This window comes from Arachis hypogaea, chromosome 13, assembly GCF_003086295.3.
Source record: "Arachis hypogaea cultivar Tifrunner chromosome 13, arahy.Tifrunner.gnm2.J5K5, whole genome shotgun sequence".
Taxonomy (NCBI): Eukaryota; Viridiplantae; Streptophyta; class Magnoliopsida; order Fabales; family Fabaceae; genus Arachis; species Arachis hypogaea.
In genome coordinates, this window is record NC_092048.1 from 18,581,778 (window position 1) to 18,601,873 (window position 20,096).

The following is a 20,096-nucleotide window of genomic DNA, read 5'->3' on the forward strand; positions in this document are numbered from 1 at the left end:
TTTGATTACTATTTATTTGTGTGTATGTAAATTTGGTGAATAATTTGGAAACAATAGCGACGTCTGCGACGAAGGAGTTCATGACGGCGGGTGCTGATGTCAGCATGATTGGACAATTCGGTAATTGTGACCGCCAAACATAACGATGATGATGCCGTCCTAAGAAACTCAGCGCTTCTGTTTAAGTGGTGGTGGAAATTTTCAAAGGAGGACTGTCTGCTGTGGAAGAAGGTGGTTTACTCTTGTAATAATTTGAGGTCACATATAATGTTGTCTTCTCAGTCATTACCCGTCAAAGGGGGGCCGTGGAAAGACATCTGTCGGTTGAATATTAAAGAACAATAGGTGAAGGAAAAAATGGTAAGTGGGCTGGTAATGGAAGTAGGTAACGGGAGAAGAACTCATTTTTGGGAGGATAATTGGATACAAGGGGGTCCTTTGAAAGTGAGCTTTCCAAGACTTTTCTCTATTTCAAACCAACAGGGATCCGTGATAGGGGACTGCGGATTTTGGGATGGGCTAGAGTGGATTTGGAATTTCCAATGGAGGAGAGAGTTGTTCCAATGGGAGTTGGAACTGGTTCACCAACTTCATGAGAGATTAAGGCCAGCTAAGTTGTCAGCTGGAAAAGAGGATAATGTTGTTTGGAAATTTGATAATACAGGTGTTTTTTCTACTAACTCATTTATGCAGGTGCTGCACTCAGAGACTCTTTCTGAGGATATTACGAGCTATAGTTTCACAAGTTCGCTTTGGAGAGGGCTAGTTCCTCCGAGGATTGAGCTGTTTGCTTGGTTTGTGCTAGTCGGTAGAGTTAATACTAAAGAGAGATTAAGCAGATTAGGAGTTATTTCACAGAGTGATATCATGTGTGTTTTATGTAAAAAAGAGGTGAAATTTGTACACCACTTATTTCTTTCATATGAGTTTACGTGGCAGGTGTGGTGCACTTGGTTGAGGTTTTTTGCTAGTGAGTGGGTTGTTCCAGGAACCATTAAATAATTGTTTGAGAGTTGGTCTGGTTGGCCTAATAGAAAACAGGAGCGGAAGATGTAGCTGACTGGATTCTTTGCAGTGATTTGGAATATTTGGTTAGAACGTAACAACAAGATTTTCAACAATAAAGAAACAGGTGTTGATATAGTCCAAAGAAAGATGTTTTTGAGCTATAAGGAGTGGACTGGTACTGATCTTCTTGGTTGTTGATGACAATGCCGGAGATGACAGGAGTTCGATTTTATGTTCTACTTTATTTGATATGACTGTTTTAGTTGCTCCACTTTTATGTGTTGAGCTTTCTTTATTTCAAAAAAATAGTATATTTGGAAATCACATTATCACAGGCTGGTGGCTCATTCACTGTGATCAGAGATACTAATAAAATTATAAAAAAATAAAAAAAAAGATAAAAAATTTTTATTATACGTTGAATTATAAATTATGAAAATAAAATTATATATATATATATATATATATATATATATAATATTGGTTTATAAAAAATAAAAATAAATAAAGATAAGATAAGATATTAAAAAAACAGATATATATAATGTTAAGCGTCCAAATTTTTTTTATCAATATAAGTCCTTAAGCTTCTGCAGTTTGCGTCTCTCCTGAATCCTGATATCTAAGATATGGGGGACGACATTGATGGATGGCCAAACATTCATGATGACATCTTGAAGGAAATTGCGGAGCACCTGTATTCGTACGATGATTTCATCCAACTTGGTTTAGTTTGCAAGCAATGGAGCTTGAAACTTCCAGAGATCTCCAGCGATATTTTGTGGCTGCTGGTACCTGAAGAATCTTCCAGTACTCATATTTATGAAGACGAGGAGATCTACCATCTCATGCAGTTACCTATTGCTGATGAAGTACCACTTGATATTCAGTCTCTTGATGAAGATGAGATCCACCATCTCAAGCTACCAGAGATGCAGAACAAATTGATCCGTGGTTCTTTTGGTGGATGGTTGATCGTCCTAGATATATACCAAGGTTCGATGTATATGTTAAATGCATTTACAAAGGTCCATTTAGATCTTCCTCCAATATCAACCTTTCCGGATATAATTTACTACAATCCTAACAATTATGGCTTTGAATATACTATTCGGGATTTGGATTTTGACGATATGAATGATTACCGGGGATCGAGTAGTTTCATAAATAGTATCTATGTTTGGAAGGTTATTATAAATTCATGTCCTAGTAATGACAATGAAGATTTTTTGGCAGTGGCCATATATGGACTTCGTTGTACATTAGCCTTTTACAAACCAAATAATAAGAGATGGTCAGATCTTTCAACTAGAAAACCGTGGTTTCATGATGTCATATTTTTTGGAGAGAAGATATATGCAGTAGAAGAATGTGGCCAGCTATACGAATTTGATATAAACACTAAGTCAGGGCCTGTAGGTGGTATTCATGAAGCCAAACCTCCCTCTGATGCTGCGGTGGGTCCTTATTACCGGCTTAAATATTATTTGGTTGGGTGTGCTAATGGAAGTTTATTGATGTTGGCGAGATATTTTCTTTCTGGAAGTTGTTGTACTTACAAATTTAATATCTATGAATTGAAGAAGAATGCAAAAGAATGGTCCAGACTAGATAGTTTGGAAAATTACGTACTGATGATTGGATTCAACTCTTCTGTTCAAATGCTACCTGCAAGTATTCAAACCAAAGGAAATCAAATCTACTTTACAGATAACCTAATAGAATGGAAATCACCGGACTATGCCGAATGTCAAGATATTGGCATCTTCGACTTGGACGATGGAAGTTGTCAAAGACTGTTATCCGATGTAAAGTTCATGTGTCCTCCTGTCTGGTGTTATTCTAGCTCATTTCTTTAGTTTTTTTTTTCTTTTTTATTTTGTATTTTAAAAGATTATTTGCAAAGCGTTTGTTCTTCCTTACAGTAAAATTTTGATGAAGACATGCTTATCTTCATTTTGTTATCATTCAGTACTGCTATTTGGAGGAATATTCAAGCTTATTTATAGCAAAATATTAATTTTTTTTTTGTCAAATATCAAATGCATATTTCTCTCCGTGACCGTTTATAGATAATTATTTTTTGTGTATATGTAACATAATTCATACTATTTTATTAGTGAAGTCTATGGAAAAATTTGGGAATTGAAATCACTAATGATAATACAATAGATTCACATATAAAAAATTAAACTATTGAAAAAATTTAAGAAATTACTATTATATATACAAATACTATATCATGAATAGCGATGTTAAAAACTTTATTTAGAGTAATTACTCAAATGAGTTCCAAGAATTTTAAAAGTGGATATTTTAGTCCCCAAGAAAAATTAATACATAAATCAATTTTAAAGTTTTACTCCGACAGATAAATCAGTCCCTAGTTCATTTTTCGACAGAGTAATTATTTAAATTAGTCTCCAAAGATTTTAAGAATTTGCATTTTAGTCTCCAAGAAAAATTAATACAGAGACCAATTCCCAATATTTTTCTTCATTAGACATAATAATCCTCCGTCCAAAAAAAAAAATTAAAATAATAATAATAATAATAATAATATTGTACTATAATTTTTTGTATTTTTTAGATAAAAATAATAATAATATATATATATAGTCACTAAATAATAATAATAATAATAATGATAATAATAATAATAATAATAATAATAATAATAATAATAATAATAATAATAATAATAAAATTATTATAGATTATTCTACAAGAAATTTAAAGTTGAAACCATTTGATATTTTCGTATTTAATATAATTAAAAGATATCCTATTTTAAAAATTATGTTTGTATTAAAAGAAAATGTTTTAATTTGAATTTCAAAGCATCATTATTCACCTTACTTGTTTCTAATGAAAAAGAGTGTATTATTATTATTATTATTATTATTATTATTATTACTATTATTACTATTATTATTATTTAGTGACTATATATATATAAAAATCTAATAAATAAATTTATTATTACTTTTGTCTAAAAATAAAAGAATATTAATAATAATGTTGAGTTAAGAAATTAACTAATTTATTAGTGATGACAAACATTATTTTTGGCAAGATAAATAATTAGTGTTGATTATTGAAAATTGCATATTACTAATTATTTATAAAATGTTGCAGGCCAAAACTTGAATTATAGCCCAATGGAAATGAAAAATAAAACAAGGCTGATGGGTTAATAAAATAAACAAAACCCAAAAGAAAGCAAAGTTGAAAAGTCAAACGGGCCAAGTAAATTACAATCCAAGCCCGAGTTGATATTCAGCAAGCAAATTCACTCTCACTTGCTTTCACCAATTCAACGTTTCTTTTTCTCTAACCATGTCAAATCACAAAACTCAGAAAAGTGAGAAAGAGAAAGAGAAAGCTTCTTCCCTAAGGTGATCATCAAAGAAGCAAGAAAGAGAAAGTCCAAGCTTGAAACTCAGAAGTCTAATCACCCATTTCAAACCAAATCAAGTTTAGGTTAAAGGTAACCCATTTCCTTTTACATGCAACACACTTTCTTCTCTTCATCTTCAACTCTCTGCCACTCTATTTCGGGTTATATGGAAAAGAGGATTTCTGTTCCTCACTACTGTGCATCAACGGTTGAGAATATGTCTTGGGGACCAAGTTGTGTTTCAATGGTCAAGATCTGGGTTTACCATAGAAGAAATCTTTTCTGCTGTTAAAGTGGCTTTCGGTCAACCAAGGAAGGTCAGAAGCAAAGTTTCCGTTGTAAGGTTTAATGAGAAAAAGTGATTCTGTGGATTGGTGAAGCTCAAGACTCAAGGTGTTGACCTTGGAAGAAGAACCCAGCAACATGCAAGGAGATAAAAGAAGACTTTCTGCTCATTCAGAAGTAAGGAGAGAAAACCAGAGTGTGAGAACAGTGTTCTGTTAGGAAGTTCCTCTACTTGGATAATGCTTTCTTTCAAAGAAGTATTCGGCCAATACTGAAGAACTGCATCTGAGGTTTACGAATCTGGTTTTGCACATAGCAAAGAGGCTGCTGATGAAGTCAATCTCCTTCGTGTTTTACAGATTGTAATGCACTTTTCTATATTTATCTTTCTGTAATTTCTTGTGAGAAAGCTCAAGTAAAAGCCATGAGTGGAAAAAGGCTGAGTGATACACTTGAGAGAAAAGCCTAGAGTTATTTTCAGATTTCTTTAGGTGGGTTTATGTCTTGTATCTTGTACCTGTGAGGTATCCCTTTCTTAGTTGGGTTAGCACTAAGAGTGAATAGTTAGGTATTAGCATAGCCAATGTCAAGTTAGGTTAGAAGTTGAATGTGAAAGGATTGGGTCAATCCTGTGAAATTGGTGTATGTAATACTGTTAACTATAGTGAAATTCTTCCATAGTTGTGGAGGAGACTGGATGTAGGTTGCATAGCACAAGGCAACCGAACCAGGATACATGCTGGTGTTAGCTTTTCTCTTCTCTGCTGAGTTCTGTTTTCTGATATTCATGAGACAAAAATAAATTATCTCATAAATTTCCGCTGCTGAGTTCAAACAGAACCTGAATTGAAAGTTCATTTTAAAAGGGTAATAACAGCAATGTAAAAGGAAGGCATAGATTCAACCACCTTCTCTAAGCCTACCACAACCTTCAATTGGTATCAGGAGCTAAGGTCTCAAGAAACAAGCTTAACCGCTTGGAGCAAAGATCCAATGGCGAACAACTTGGGCACAACCACAGTTGCCTACACCCTCACTGAAGGCCAGTCAAACAACCGGCCACCTTTCTTCAACGGGAAGAACTACTCCTACTGGAAAGAAAGGATAAGGATCTTCATCCAATCTATTGACTACAACATATGGAAGATTATTGTGAGCGGTCCCAAGATCCCAACAAAAACAAGTGCTGATGGAGTGGTGACTCCAAAAGAAGAAGCTGAATGGAATGAAGATGATAAGAAGAAGATAGAGCTGAATGCTAAAGCAATCAACCTTTTTCACTGTGCTATCAGCTTTGAAGAGTACCGGAAGATGTCTAGATGCAAGACAGCCAAAGAAATCTGGGAAAAACTCTAGGTTACACACGAAGGCACAAAACAAGTAAAAGAAACAAGGATTGATATGCTGCGAAAAGAGTACGAGATGTTTAGCATGAAGGATGGAGAAAGCATTGATGAAGCGTTTGAGAGATTCTCAATCATAATTAAAAACCTTGATGCTATGGGTACAAACTATGCAGAACAAACCTTGGTGAGAAAACTCCTTAGAAGCCTCACAAAAGAATGGGAAAACACTGCCACTGTCCTAACCGAGAGTAACAACATAAGTCCCATAACCTATGATGAGCTGAGAGGAAAACTCCTTGCCTATGAAGCCACACACACAAACACAAACTCAAAGAAAAAGGTAATAGCCCTCAAGTCACAAATAGAACCAAAAGAGAGTGAGTCTAGTGATGGTATTTCAGATGACGAGCTTTTATTTTTTGCTAGGAAATTTAGAAAGATGATGAAGAACAAGGGCAAATATAAGGGTTCAAGCTCAAAGGAGCACAAGATCGACTTGATCAAGGTGACGTGCCATCATTGCAAGGAGGCTGGACACTTCAAGCTAAACTGTCCAAATCTCAAAAAGGAGGACAAAGGAAAGAAGGAAAGGAAGAGAATGCTCATGGCAGCTTGGGAGGATCTCGAGAACGACTCCAATGAAGAAGAAGAGTATGAAGGTGAAGACAAAGACTGTTTCATGACTGGAAACAAAAACTTTGATGAGGTAAATTACTTTGATTTGTCTATGGATGATCTACATGCTATTATTGATGATCTCACCTTAAACACCTCAAAACTGCTTGACAAGTACAATGAGTGCAGATCTGAAAGAGATGTGTTAAGAGCTGAAATAATTTTTTAAAAGAAAAAGTGAAGGAAATTGAATTTGCTTTAGACATCATTGAAGAAAACAGATTTCTAAACTCTGAACTTGAAAAATTAAAAGGAAAACACATTGTGGATCTTTCTCATGAGTTAATTGCTGAAAATGAAAGATTAAATGATATGATTAAAAGACTGAATGGTGACTTAGCAAAATTTGCTCAAGGTTCCAGTAACTTGGACAATTTACTTGCAAGTCAAAGACCATTGTTTGAAAAATCTGGTTTAGGCTACATAGTTAAGGAAGATGCAGTTTCTAATATTTCCTCTATAAAGTTTGTGGCTTCTTCATCAAATACCAAATCCATACCAAACAAATCTGGTATTGGATATGTCTCAACTTTTGAAAAAAAATTTGATGAAACATACACAAGTGAAACTGAGCCTTCACCAACAACTGATCCGAGTTCAAACCAGGCAGGCTTGGGTTACATTTTGAAAAATGAGGCTGTTTTCAAGAAACCACTTTTTTACAACAAAACCTCATATTTGAAAGGTAAAAATGTTCAAACAAATTCTGGTGAAAATGCTTTTGCAAAGAGGAATAACTTTAATAAAAATCAGTTTGTCAAAAGAAATTCATCTCCTCCAAAAACTAGAAAATTTCAACACTCTAATCATTTTAAGCAATATAACTCATCTCAGTTTTAGCAACACACATAAGAAAATCACGGTGTTAATTGCAAGAAATTTGGTCACTTATATGCACCATGTTTCTTTGAAAAAAGAGTTGTTGGAAACAAAGTTTACAATGTTGTTTGTGATTTCAATGCACTTGGGCAACCAAGATGGATTAACTTCAAAGGATCCAAATCAATTTGGATACCTAAGGCTACTTGAAACTTTTCATGCAGATTTGCCTAGCATCCAAGAACAAAAAGGACATGTGGTACATGGATAGTGGATGTTTGATGAGCGGATAATTTATACGCTTTTTGACATTGTTTTTAGTATGTTTTTAGTAGGATCTAGTTACTTTTAGGGATTTTTTCATTAGTTTTTATGTTAAATTCATATTTCTGGACTTTACTATGAGTTTGTGTGTTTTTCTGTGATTTCAGGTATTTTCTGGCTGAAATTGAGGGACTTGAGCAAAAATCAGATTCAGAGGTTGAAAAAGGACTGCTGATGCTGTTGGATTCTGACCTCCCTGTACTCAAAGTGGATTTTCTGGAGCTACAGAACTCGAAATGGCGCGCTTCCAATTGCGTTGGAAAGTAGACATCCAGGGCTTTTCAGCAATATATAATAGTCCATACTTTGGCCAAGAATTGACGACGTAAACTGGCGTTCAACGCCAGCCTTCTGCCCAAATCTGGCGTCCAGCGCCAGAAAAGGATCCAAAACCAGAGTTGAACGCCCAAACTGGCACAGAAACTGGCGTTCAACTCCACAAATGGCCTCTGCACGTGCAACACTTAAGCTCATCCCAAACATACACCAAGTGGGCCCAGGAAGTGGATTTATGCATCAATTACTTACTCATGTAAACCCTAGTGACTAGTTTATTATAAATAGGACCTTTTACTAGTCTTTTTGACCATCTTTGGTCTCAGTTTTAATCCATTGTTCATCTTAGGAGACCATTGATCTCGTTTAGGGGGCTGGCCATCTCGGCCATGCCTGGACCTTCACTTATGTATTTTCAACGGTAGAGTTTCTACACTCCATAGATTAAGGTGTGGAGCTCTGCTGTTCCTCAAAGATTAATGCAAAGTACTACTGTTTTCTATTCAATTCATCTTATTTCGCTTCTAAGATATCCATTCGCACCCAAGAACGTGATGAAGGTGATGATTATGTGTGACGCTCATCATCCTTCTCCCTTATGAACGCATGCCTGACAAACACTTCTGTTCTACATGAATTAAGCTAGAATGAGTATCTCTTAGATCTCCTAACCAGAATCTTCGTGGCGTAAGCTAGAATGATGGCGGCATTCAAGAGAATCCGGAAGGTCTAAACCTTGTCTGTGGTATTCTGAGTAGGATTCAATGATTGAATGACTGTGACGAGCTTCAAACTCGCGAGTGCTAGGCGTTAGTGACAGACGCAAAAGGAGGGTGAATCCTATTCCAGCATGATTGGGAACCGACAGATGAATAGCCGTGCCGTGACAGGGTGCGTGAGCATATTATTCACTGAGAGGAGGGGATGTAGCCACTGACAACGGTGATGCCCTTGCATAAAGCCAGCCATGGAAAGGAGTAAGACTGATTGGATGAAGATAGCAGGAAAGCAGAGGTTCAGAGGAACGAAAAGTATCTCCATTCGCTTATCTGAAATTCCTACCAATGATTTACATAAGTATCTCTATCCCTATTTTATTATATAATATTCGAAAACACCATTATCACTTTATATCTGCCTGACTGAGATTTACAAGGTGACCATAGCTTGCTTCATACCAACAATCTCCGTGGGATTCGACCCTTACTCACGTAAGGTATTACTTGGACGACCCAATGCACTTGCTGGTTAGTTGTATCGAAGTTGTGACAATTATGAATTAAGATCAGAGCACCAAGCTTTGGAGCCATTACCAGGATTTGTTCGAGCCTGGAGATCACAATTTCGTGCACCAAGTTTTTGGCGCCGTTGCCGGGGATTGTTTGAGTTTGGACAACTGACGGTTCATCTTGTTGCTCAGATTAGGTAATTTTCTTTTTGTTTTCTTTTCAAAAATCTTTCAAAAATATTTTCAAAAAAAAAAAATTTTTTTCTTTTGTTTTCGAAAAAAATAAAAATGTTTTCAAAAATTTATTCAAAATTTTTAAGAATGAATTCTAGTGTTTCATGAAGCATGTGAAGCCTGGCTGACTGTAAAGCCATGTCTATTCCTTTGGGAATGAGTATGTCAGGCATGTCATATCTGAATTACATGCTGAAGCTTGGCTGGCCATTGGCCATGTCTAGTGTTTTGGACTGGAGTTTTCTTTGAAATCTTGGCTGGCTAGTGAGCCATGTCTAATTCCTGGACTGAAGCTTTAGACTAACATGGCAAGATTCCTGGAATTCATATTAAAAATTTTGGAATCCTTATTTTTCTTTTTCATATTAATTTTCAAAAAATACAAAAAAAATTTAGAAAATCATAAAAATCAAAAATATTTTGTGTTTCTTGTATGAGTCTTGAGTCATGTTATAAGTTTGGTGTCACTTGCATATGCATCTTGCATTTTTTTTCGAAAATATCATGCATTCATAGTGTTCTTCATGATCTTCAAGTTGTTCTTGGTAAGTCTTCTTGTTTGATCTTGATGATTTTTTGTTTTGTGTCTTTTCATGTTTATCATATGCATTCTTGAATTCCTAGTGCGTAAGCATTAAGGAATTCTAAGTTTGGTGTCTTGCATGTTTTCTTTGCATTAAAAATTTTTCAAAAATATGTTCTTGATGTTCATCATGATCTTCAAAGTGTTCTTGGTGTTCATCTTGACATTCATAGCATTCTTGCATGCATTCATTGTTTTGATCTAAAAATTTCATGCATTGCATAATTTTCATGTTTTTCATAAAAATTCAAAAATAAAAAAAAATATCTTTCCCTTTTTCTCTCCTCAAATTCGAAAATTTGGATTGACTTTTTCAAAAATTTTTAAAATCAAGTTGTTTCTTATGAGTCAAATCAAATTTTCAATTTGAAAATCTTATCTTTTTCAAAATCTTTTTCAAAAATCAAATCTTTTTCAAAATTCTTAGTTATTTTCGAAAATTCAAAAAATATTTTTCAAAAATCTTTTTCTTAATTTTTTTCACAAATTTTCGAAAATAACATAATCAATTAATGTTTTGATTCAAAAATTTGAAGTTTGTTACTTGCTTGTTAAGAAAGATTTAAACTTTAAGTTCTAGAATCATATCTTGTGATTTTTTATGAATCAAGTCATTAATTGTGATTTTAAAAATCAAATATTTTTCAAAAACTAATTCCTATCATATCTTTTCAAAAATATCTTCTTATCTTATCTTTTTCAAAAATATCTTTTCAAAATATCTTTTCTAACTTCCCAACCTCTTATCTTTTTCAAAATTTGTTTCAACTAACTAACTAACTTTTTGTTTGTTTCTTAAATTTTTCAAAACTACCTAACTAACTCTCTCTCTCTAATTTTCGAAAATATCTCCCCCTTTTTCAAAAATTTCTTTTTAATTAACTAATTATTTTTATTTTTAATTTAAAAAATTTTCGAAAAAAAAAATACTAACAATTTTCAAAAATCACTAACTCCTTTTCAAAATTAATTTTCGAAAATTCCCTCCTTCTCTCTCATCTTATTCTATTTATTCATTCATATCCTAACATCTCATCTCACCTCTCTTCCATCCTCACAGATGTGTTTCTTCCATTATATTACATTCTTTGTCTCCCCATCTTTTTCCACTCACACAGGAATCCCTATACTGTGGTATAAAGGATCTCCATTATTATTATTATTTTTCTGTGCCTTCTTCTTTGTCATATGAGCAGGAGCAAGGATAAGAACATTCTTGTGGAAGCAGATCCAGAACCTGAAAGGACTCTGAAGAGAAAATTAAGAGAAGCTAAAATACAACAATCCAGAGATAGCCTTTCAGAAATTTTTGAACAGGCAGAGGAGATGGCAGCCGAAAATAATAATAATGTAAGGAAGATGCTTGGTGACTTTACTGCACCTAATTCCAATTTACATGGAAGAAGCATCTCCATTCCTGCCATTGGAGCAAACAACTTTGAGCTGAAACCTCAATTAGTTTCTCTGATGCAGCAGAACTGCAAGTTTCATGGACTTCCATCTGAAGATCCTTTTCAGTTCTTAACTGAATTCTTGCAGATATGTGATACTGTTAAGACTAATGGAGTAGATCCTGAAGTCTACAGGCTCATGCTTTTCCCTTTTGCTGTAAGAGATAGAGCTAGATTATGGTTGGATTCTCAACCTAAAAACAGCCTGAACTCTTGGGATAAGCTGGTCACGGCTTTCTTAGCCAAGTACTTTCCTCCTCAAAAGTTGAGCAAGCTTAGAGATGATGTTCAAACCTTCAGACAGAAAGAAGGTGAATCCCTCTATGAAGCTTGGGAAAGATACAAACAGTTGACCAAAAAGTGTCATTCTGACATGCTCTCAGAATGGACCATCCTGGATATATTCTATGATGGTTTATCTGAGTTATCAAAGATGTCATTGGATACTTCTGCAGGTGGATCCATTCACCTAAAGAAAACGCCTGCAGAAGCTCAAGAACTCATTGACATGGTTGCTAATAACCAGTTCATGTACACTTCTGAAAGGAATCCTGTGAATAATGGGACGCCTATGAAGAAGGGAGTTCTTGAAGTTGATACTCTGAATGCCATATTGGCTCAGAATAAAATATTGACTCAGCAAGTCAATATGATTTCTCAGAGTCTGCATGGAATGCAAGCTGCATCCAACAGTACTCAAGAGGCTTCTCCTGAAGAAGAAGCTTATGATCCTGAAAACCCTGCAATAGCAGAGGTGAACTACTTAGGTGAACCTTATGGAAACACCTATAACTCAACATGGAGAAATCATCCAAATTTCTCATGGAAGGATCAAAAGCCTCAACAAGGCTTTAATAATGGTGGAAGAAACAGGTTTAGCAATAGCAAACCTTTTCCATCATCAACTCAGCAACAGACAGAGAACTCTGAACAAAATGCTTCTAATTTAGCAAATCTAGTCTCTGATCTATCTAAGGCCACTGTAAGTTTCATGAATGAAACAAGGTCTTCCATTAGAAATCTGGAAGCACAAGTGGGCCAGCTGAGTAAAAGGATCACTGAAATCCCTCCCAGTACTCTCCCAAGCAATACAGAAGAGAACCCAAAAGGAGAGTGCAAGGCCATTGACATAAGCGCCATGGCCGAACCTCTGAGGAGAGGAGAGGACGTGAATCCCAAGGAGGAAGACCTCCTGGGACGTCCAGTGATCAATAAGGAGCTTCCCTCTAAGGAACCAAAGGACTCTGAGGCTCATCTAGAGACCATAGAGATTCCATTGAACCTCCTTATGCCCTTCATGAGCTCTGATGAGTATTCCTCTTCTGAAGAGAATGAGGATGTCACTGAAGAGCAAACTGCCAAGTTTCTTGGTGCAATCATGAAGCTGAATGCCAAATTGTTTGGCATTGATGCTTGGGAAGTTGAACCTCCCTTGTTCATCAATGAACTAAGTGATCTGGATCAACTGACATTGCCTCAGAAGAGACAGGATCCTGGAAAGTTCATATTACCTTGTACCATAGGCACCATGATCTTCAAGGCTCTGTGTGGCCTTGGTTCAGGGATAAACCTCATGCCCCTCTCTGTAATAGAGAAACTGGGAATCTATGGGGTGCAAGCTGCTAAAATCTCACTAGAGATGGCAGACAGCTCAAGAAGACAGGCTTATGGACAAGTAGAAGATGTATTAGTAAAGGTTGAGGGCCTTTACATACCTACTGATTTCATAGTCCTGGACACTGGAAAGGAAGAGGATGAATCCATCATCCTAGGAAGACCTTTCCTGGCCACAGCAAGAGCTGTGATTGATGTTGACAGAGGTGAAATAGTCCTTCAATAGAATGAGAACTCCCTTGTATTCAAAACTCAAGGATCTCCCTCTGCAACCATGGAGAGGAAGCATGAAAAGCTTCTCTCAAAGCAGAGTCAACCAGAGCCCCCACAGTCAAACTCTAAGTTTGGTGTTGGGAGGCCACAACCAAACTCTAAGTTTGGTATTGAACTCCCATATCCAAACTCTAAGTTTGGTGTTGGAGAGTCTCAACAAAGCTCTGCACATCTGTGAGGCTCCATGAGAGCCCACTGTCAAGCTATTGACATTAAAGAAGCGCTTGTTGGGAGGCAACCCAATGTTTATCTAATTCTTATTTTTATGTTTTCTTAGGTTCATGATCATGTGGAGTCACAAAATAAACAAAAAAATAAAAAACGGAATCAAAAACAGCAGAAGAAAAACCACACCCTGGAGGAGCATCTGTCTGGCGTTCAGCGCCAGAACAGAGCATGGTTCTGGCGCTGAACGCCCAAAATGGGTAGCTTCTGGGCGCTGAACGCCAGAACAGGCATGGTTCTGGCATTCAACGCCAGAAATGGCACACAAATGGGCGTTGAACGCCCAAAATGGCCACCAACCTGGCGCTGAACGCCCAGAGTTGGGTACAAAGGCATTTTTACATGCCTAATGGGTGCAGGGATGTAATTCCTTGAACACCTCAGAATCTGTGGACCCCACAGGATCTGTGGACCCCACAGGATCCCCACCTACCTCCACTCACTTCTTCTCACCACTCTCTTTCACACAACCCCATAAACGCTCTTCCCTAGAAACCCCTCACCAATCACCTCAAGCTCTCTTCCCCACTAAACCTTCACCACTCACATCCACCCACTCTTCCCAATAAACCTACCTCATAAACTCCACCTACCTTCAAAATTCAAAACCAATTTCCCACCCAAACCCACCCATATGGCCGAACCTTAAACCCCCTCCCTTCCCTATATAAAGACCTCCATTCTTCATCAAATTCACACAACACACCCCTCTACACTCTCCTTGGCCGAAACCATATCTCCCTCTCCCTCTCCATATTTCTTCTTCTTCTTCTTCTATTCTTTTGTTTATTGCTCGAGGGCGAGCAATATTCTAAGTTTGGTGTGGTAAAAGCATAGCTTTTTTGTTTTTCCATTACCATTGATGGCATCTAAGACCGGAGAATCCTCTAGAAGAGGGAAAGGGAAGACAAAAGCTTCCACATCCGAGTCATGGGAGATGGAAAGGTTCATCTCCAAAGCCCATCAAGACCACTTCTATGATGTTGTGGCCAAGAAGAAGGTGATCCCTGAGGTCCCTTTTAAACTCAAAAGAAATGAGTATCCGGAGATCCGACATGAAATTCAAAGAAGAGGTTGGGAAGTTCTAACAAATCCCATCCAACAAGTCGGCATCCTAATGGTTCAAGAGTTCTATGCCAATGCATGGATCACCAAGAACCATGATCAAAGTAAGAACCCGGATCCAAAGAACTATGTTACAATGGTTCGGGGGAAATACTTAGATTTTAGTCCGGAAAATGTGAGGTTGGCGTTCAACTTGCCATACATGGAAGAGAACGCACGCCCCTACACAAGGAGAGTCAACTTTGATCAAAGGTTGGACCAAGTCCTTATGGACATATGTGTAGAAGGAGCTCAATGGAAGATTGACTCCAAAGGCAAGCCGGTTCAACTAAGAAGATTGGACCTCAAGCCTATAGCTAGAGGATGGTTGGAGTTTATTCAATGCTCAATCATTCCCACTAGCAACCGGTCTGAAGTTACTATAGACCGGGCCATCATGATCCATAGCATCATGATTGGAGAAGAGGTGAAAGTTCATGAGATTATACCTCAAGAACTCTACAAGGTGGCTGACAAGTCCTCCACCATGGCAAGGTTAGCCTTTCCTCACCTCATTTGCCACCTATGCAATTCAGCTGGGATTGACATAGAGGGAGATATCCTCATTAAAGAGGAAAAGCCCATCACTAAGAAAAAGATGGAGCAAGCAAGAGAGCCCAGTCATGGAGCTCAAGAGGCGCAAGAAGCTCATCACCATGAGATTCCGGAGATGCCTCAAATGCACTTTCCTCCACAAAACTATTGGGAGCACATCAACACCTCCCTAGAAGAATTGAGTTCCAATATGGGACAACTAAGGGTGGAACATCAAGAGCACTCCATCATGCTTCATGAAATAAGAGAAGATCAAAAAGCAATGAGGGAGGAGCAACAAAGACAAGGAAGAGACATAGAAGAGCTCAAGGACATCATTGGTTCCTCAAGAAGGAAACGCCACCATCACTAAGGTGGATTCATTCCTTGTTCTTATTCCTTCTGTTTTTTGTTTTCTATGTTATGTGCTTATCTATGTTTGTGTGTTCATTACATGATCATTAGTAGTTAGTAACTTTGTCTTAAAGTTATGAATGTCCTATGAATCCATCACCTCTCTTAAATAAAAAATGTTTTAATTCAAAAGAACAAGAAGTACATGAGTTTCGAATTTATCCTTGAACTTAGCTTAATTATATTGATGTGGTGACAATGCTTCTTGTTTTCTGAATGTATGCTTGAACAGTGCATATGTCTTTTGAAGTTGTTGTTTAAGAATGTTAAATATGTTGGCTCTTGAAAGAATGATGACTAAGAGACATGTTATTTGATAATCTGAAAAATCATAAAAATGATTCTTGAAGCAAGAAAAAGCAGCAAAGAACAAAGCTTGCAGAAAAAAAAAAGGGCGAAAAAAATAGAAAAAATAGAAAGAAAAAGAAAAAGCAAGCAGGAAAAGCCAATAACCCTTAAAACCAAAAGGCAAGGGCAAATAAAAGGGATCCCAAGGCTTTGAGCATCAGTGGATAGGAGGGCCTAAAGGAATAAAATCCCGGTCTAAGCGGCTAAACCAAGCTGTCCCTAACCATGTGCTTGTGGCGTGTAGGTGTCAAGTGAAAACTTGAGACTGAGCGGTTAAAGTCAAGGCCCAAAGCAAAAGAAGAGTGTGCTTAAGAACCCTGGACACCTCTAATTGGGGACTTTAGCAAAGCTGAGTCACAATCTGAAAAGGTTCACCCAATTATGTGTCTGTGGCATTTATGTATCCGGTGGTAATACTGGAAAACAAAGTGCTTAGGGCCACGGCCAAGACTCATAAAGAAGCTGTGTTCAAGAATCATCATACTGAACTAGGAGAGTCAATAACACTATTCGAAATCTGAAGTTCCTATAGATGCCAATCATTCTGAACCTCAATGGATAAAGTGAGATGCCAAAACTATTCAAGAGGCAAAAAGCTATAAGTCCCGCTCATATGATTGAAGCTATGTTTCATTGATAGTTTGGAATTTGTAGTATATTCTCTTCTTTTTATCCTATTTGATTTTCAGTTGCTTGGGGACAAGCAACAATTTAAGTTTGGTGTTGTGATGAGCGGATAATTTATACGCTTTTTGACATTGTTTTTAGTATGTTTTTAGTAGGATCTAGTTACTTTTAGGGATGTTTTCATTAGTTTTTATGTTAAATTCACATTTCTGGACTTTACTATGAGTTTGTGTATTTTTCTGTAATTTCAGGTATTTTCTGGCTGAAATTGAGGGACTTGAGCAAAAATCAGATTCAGAGGTTGAAAAAGGACTGCTGATGCTGTTGGATTCTGACCTCCCTGCACTCAAAGTGGATTTTCTGTAGCTACAGAACTCGAAATGGCGCGCTTCCAATTGCGTTGGAAAGTAGACATCCAGGGCTTTCCAGCAATATATAATAGTCCATACTTTGGCCAAGAATTGACGACGTAAACTGGCGTTCAACGCCAGCCTTCTGCCCAAATCTGGCGTCCAGCGCCAGAAAAGGATCCAAAACCAGAGTTGAACGCCCAAACTGGCACAGAAACTGGCGTTCAACTCCACAAATGGCCTCTGCACGTGCAACACTTAAGCTCAGCCCAAACATACACCAAGTGGGCCCAGGAAGTGGATTTATGCATCAATTACTTACTCATGTAAACCCTAGTGACTAGTTTATTATAAATAGGACCTTTTACTAGTCTTTTTGACCATCTTTGGTCTCAGTTTTAATCCATTGTTCATCTTAGGAGACCATTGATCTCGTTTAGGGGGCTGGCCATCTCGGCCATGCCTGGACCTTCACTTATGTATTTTCAACGGTAGAGTTTCTACACTCCATAGATTAAGGTGTGGAGCTCTGCTGTTCCTCAAAGATTAATGCAAAGTACTACTGTTTTCTATTCAATTCATCTTATTTCGCTTCTAAGATATCCATTCGCACCCAAGAACGTGATGAAGGTGATGATTATGTGTGACGCTCATCATCCTTCTCCCTTATGAACGCATGCCTGACAAACACTTCTGTTCTACATGAATTAAGCTAGAATGAGTATCTCTTAGATCTCCTAACCAGAATCTTCGTGGCGTAAGCTAGAATGATGGCGGCATTCAAGAGAATCCGGAAGGTCTAAACCTTGTCTGTGGTATTCTGAGTAGGATTCAATGATTGAATGACTGTGACGAGCTTCAAACTCGCGAGTGCTAGGCGTTAGTGACAGACGCAAAAGGAGGGTGAATCCTATTCCAGCATGATCGGGAACCGACAGATGAATAGCCGTGCCGTGACAGGGTGCGTGAGCATATTATTCACTGAGAGGAGGGGATGTAGCCACTGACAACGGTGATGCCCTTGCATAAAGCCAGCCATGGAAAGGAGTAAGACTGATTGGATGAAGATAGCAGGAAAGCAGAGGTTCAGAGGAACGAAAAGTATCTCCATTCGCTTATCTGAAATTTCTACCAATGATTTACATAAGTATCTCTATCCCTATTTTATTATATAATATTCGAAAACACCATTATCACTTTATATCTGCCTGACTGAGATTTACAAGGTGACCATAGCTTGCTTCATACCAACAATCTCCGTGGGATTCGACCCTTACTCACGTAAGGTATTACTTGGACGACCCAGTGCACTTGCTGGTTAGTTGTATCGAAGTTGTGACAATTATGAATTAAGATCAGAGCACCAAGCTTTGGAGCCATTACCAGGATTTGTTCGAGCCTGGAGATCACAATTTCGTGCACCAATGTTCAAGGCACATGACTGAAAGGTCAACCTACTTCATCAAACTAAACAAGTATGATGGAGGTTTTGTGATCTTTGGAGATGATGGTAAAGGTAAAATCATTGCTGTTGGAAAAGTAGGTAATGAGCAATCTACTTTCATTGATGATGTACTTTTGGTATGTGGTTTGAAGCACAATCTCTTGAGTATAAGTCAGCTGTATGATTTAGGATATTTAGTTATCTTCAAAAAGCTTGAATGCTGTATTGTCAATGAAAAGACAAATGAAGTGATGTTTGTTGCCAAGCGTTTTAATAATATGTATGGACTTACTCTTGATGAACTAAAAGATCAAAATGTAGCTTGTCTTCACTCTAAAGAATCTGAAAATTGGTTATGGCACAAGAGATTGGGCCATGCAAGTATGTTTCAAATAAACAAACTTGTAAAGAAAGAATTAGTAAGAGGTCTTCCTTTGATAAAGTTTGACAAAGACATCACTTGTGATGCTTGCCAAATGGGAAAACAAACAAAAATTTCTTTTAAACCAAAGGAAGACATCTCTACTAAAAGACCACTTGAGTTGCTGCACATTGATTTATTTGGTCCAACAAGAACTCAAAGCCTAGGTGGTAAATATTATGGTTTAGTAATTGTGGATGACTATACTAGGTTTGGTTGGGTTTTATTTCTTGCACACAAAAATGAAGCCTTTTCGGCCTTCGAACCTTTTTGCAAGAAAATTCAAAATGAAAAGGATTTGAAAATCTCTTCTATAAGAAGCGATCATGGAGCTGAATTTGAAAATAATTTATTTGAATCCTTTTGTGAGGAATTTGGAATATCTCACAACTTCTCTTGTCCAAGAACACCACAACAAAATGGTGTTGTGGAAAGAAGAAATAGAAGCATACAAGAGATGACAAGAGCTATGCTTTGTGAGAGTAATGTTCCAAAATTCCTTTGGGCTAAAGCGGTTAACACGGCTTGCCACATTTTGAATAGAACAATCATAAGAAAATTTTTTAAGAAAACCCCTTATGAACTTTGGAAAGGCTACCCACCAAACTTAGACTACTTGCACATCTTTGGATGCAAATGTTTTGTTTTAAATAACAAAGAAAATTTGGAAAAATATGATCCAAAAGCTTATGAGTGTTTGTTTGTAGGATATTCCACAACTAGTAAAGCATATAGGGTTTATCATCAAGATGCTAGAATTATTGAGGAGTCCATACATGTTACATTTTGTGATACTAACTTGGTACAAAGCATTTTGGAAGATTGTGATGCAGGAAATCAAGCTCAAAAGGAAGATGAAACCACTCAAAATAATGAAAAACGAAATTCTGGTCAAACTAAACCAGAAACTGCAACTGCTGAAAATTCAAGAGACAATTCCATTTTGTCTCATGAATCTGAGGGAAATCCTGAAGCCAGCAGCACCCAGAATCCCTTGGTATCTCAATCTGCATCCAAGTCCACCAGACCTCGTGAATGGAGATTCTTGAAGAATTATCCTGAGGAATTTGTCATTGGAGACGTCTCTCATGGAGTGCAAACAAGGTCTTCCAC

General features: G+C 37.1%; 1 protein-coding gene and 1 non-coding gene across 2 annotated transcripts; one reads left to right on the plus strand and one right to left on the minus strand.

Moving 5' to 3' along the window:
- Positions 1-1,637: 1,637 nt before the first annotated feature.
- LOC112732862 (putative F-box protein At5g55150) lies at positions 1,638-2,867 on the plus strand. The gene has a single exon (XM_025781670.1). The coding sequence runs from the start codon at positions 1,638-1,640 to the stop codon at positions 2,865-2,867; it is 1,230 nt and encodes a 409-aa protein (XP_025637455.1).
- Positions 2,868-11,900: 9,033 nt separating this feature from the next.
- Positions 11,901-12,004, minus strand: LOC112738549 (small nucleolar RNA R71). The gene has a single exon (XR_003169504.1). It is a non-coding gene; the product is annotated as a small nucleolar RNA R71 (small nucleolar RNA).
- Between the last annotated feature and the right edge of the window lie 8,092 nt (positions 12,005-20,096).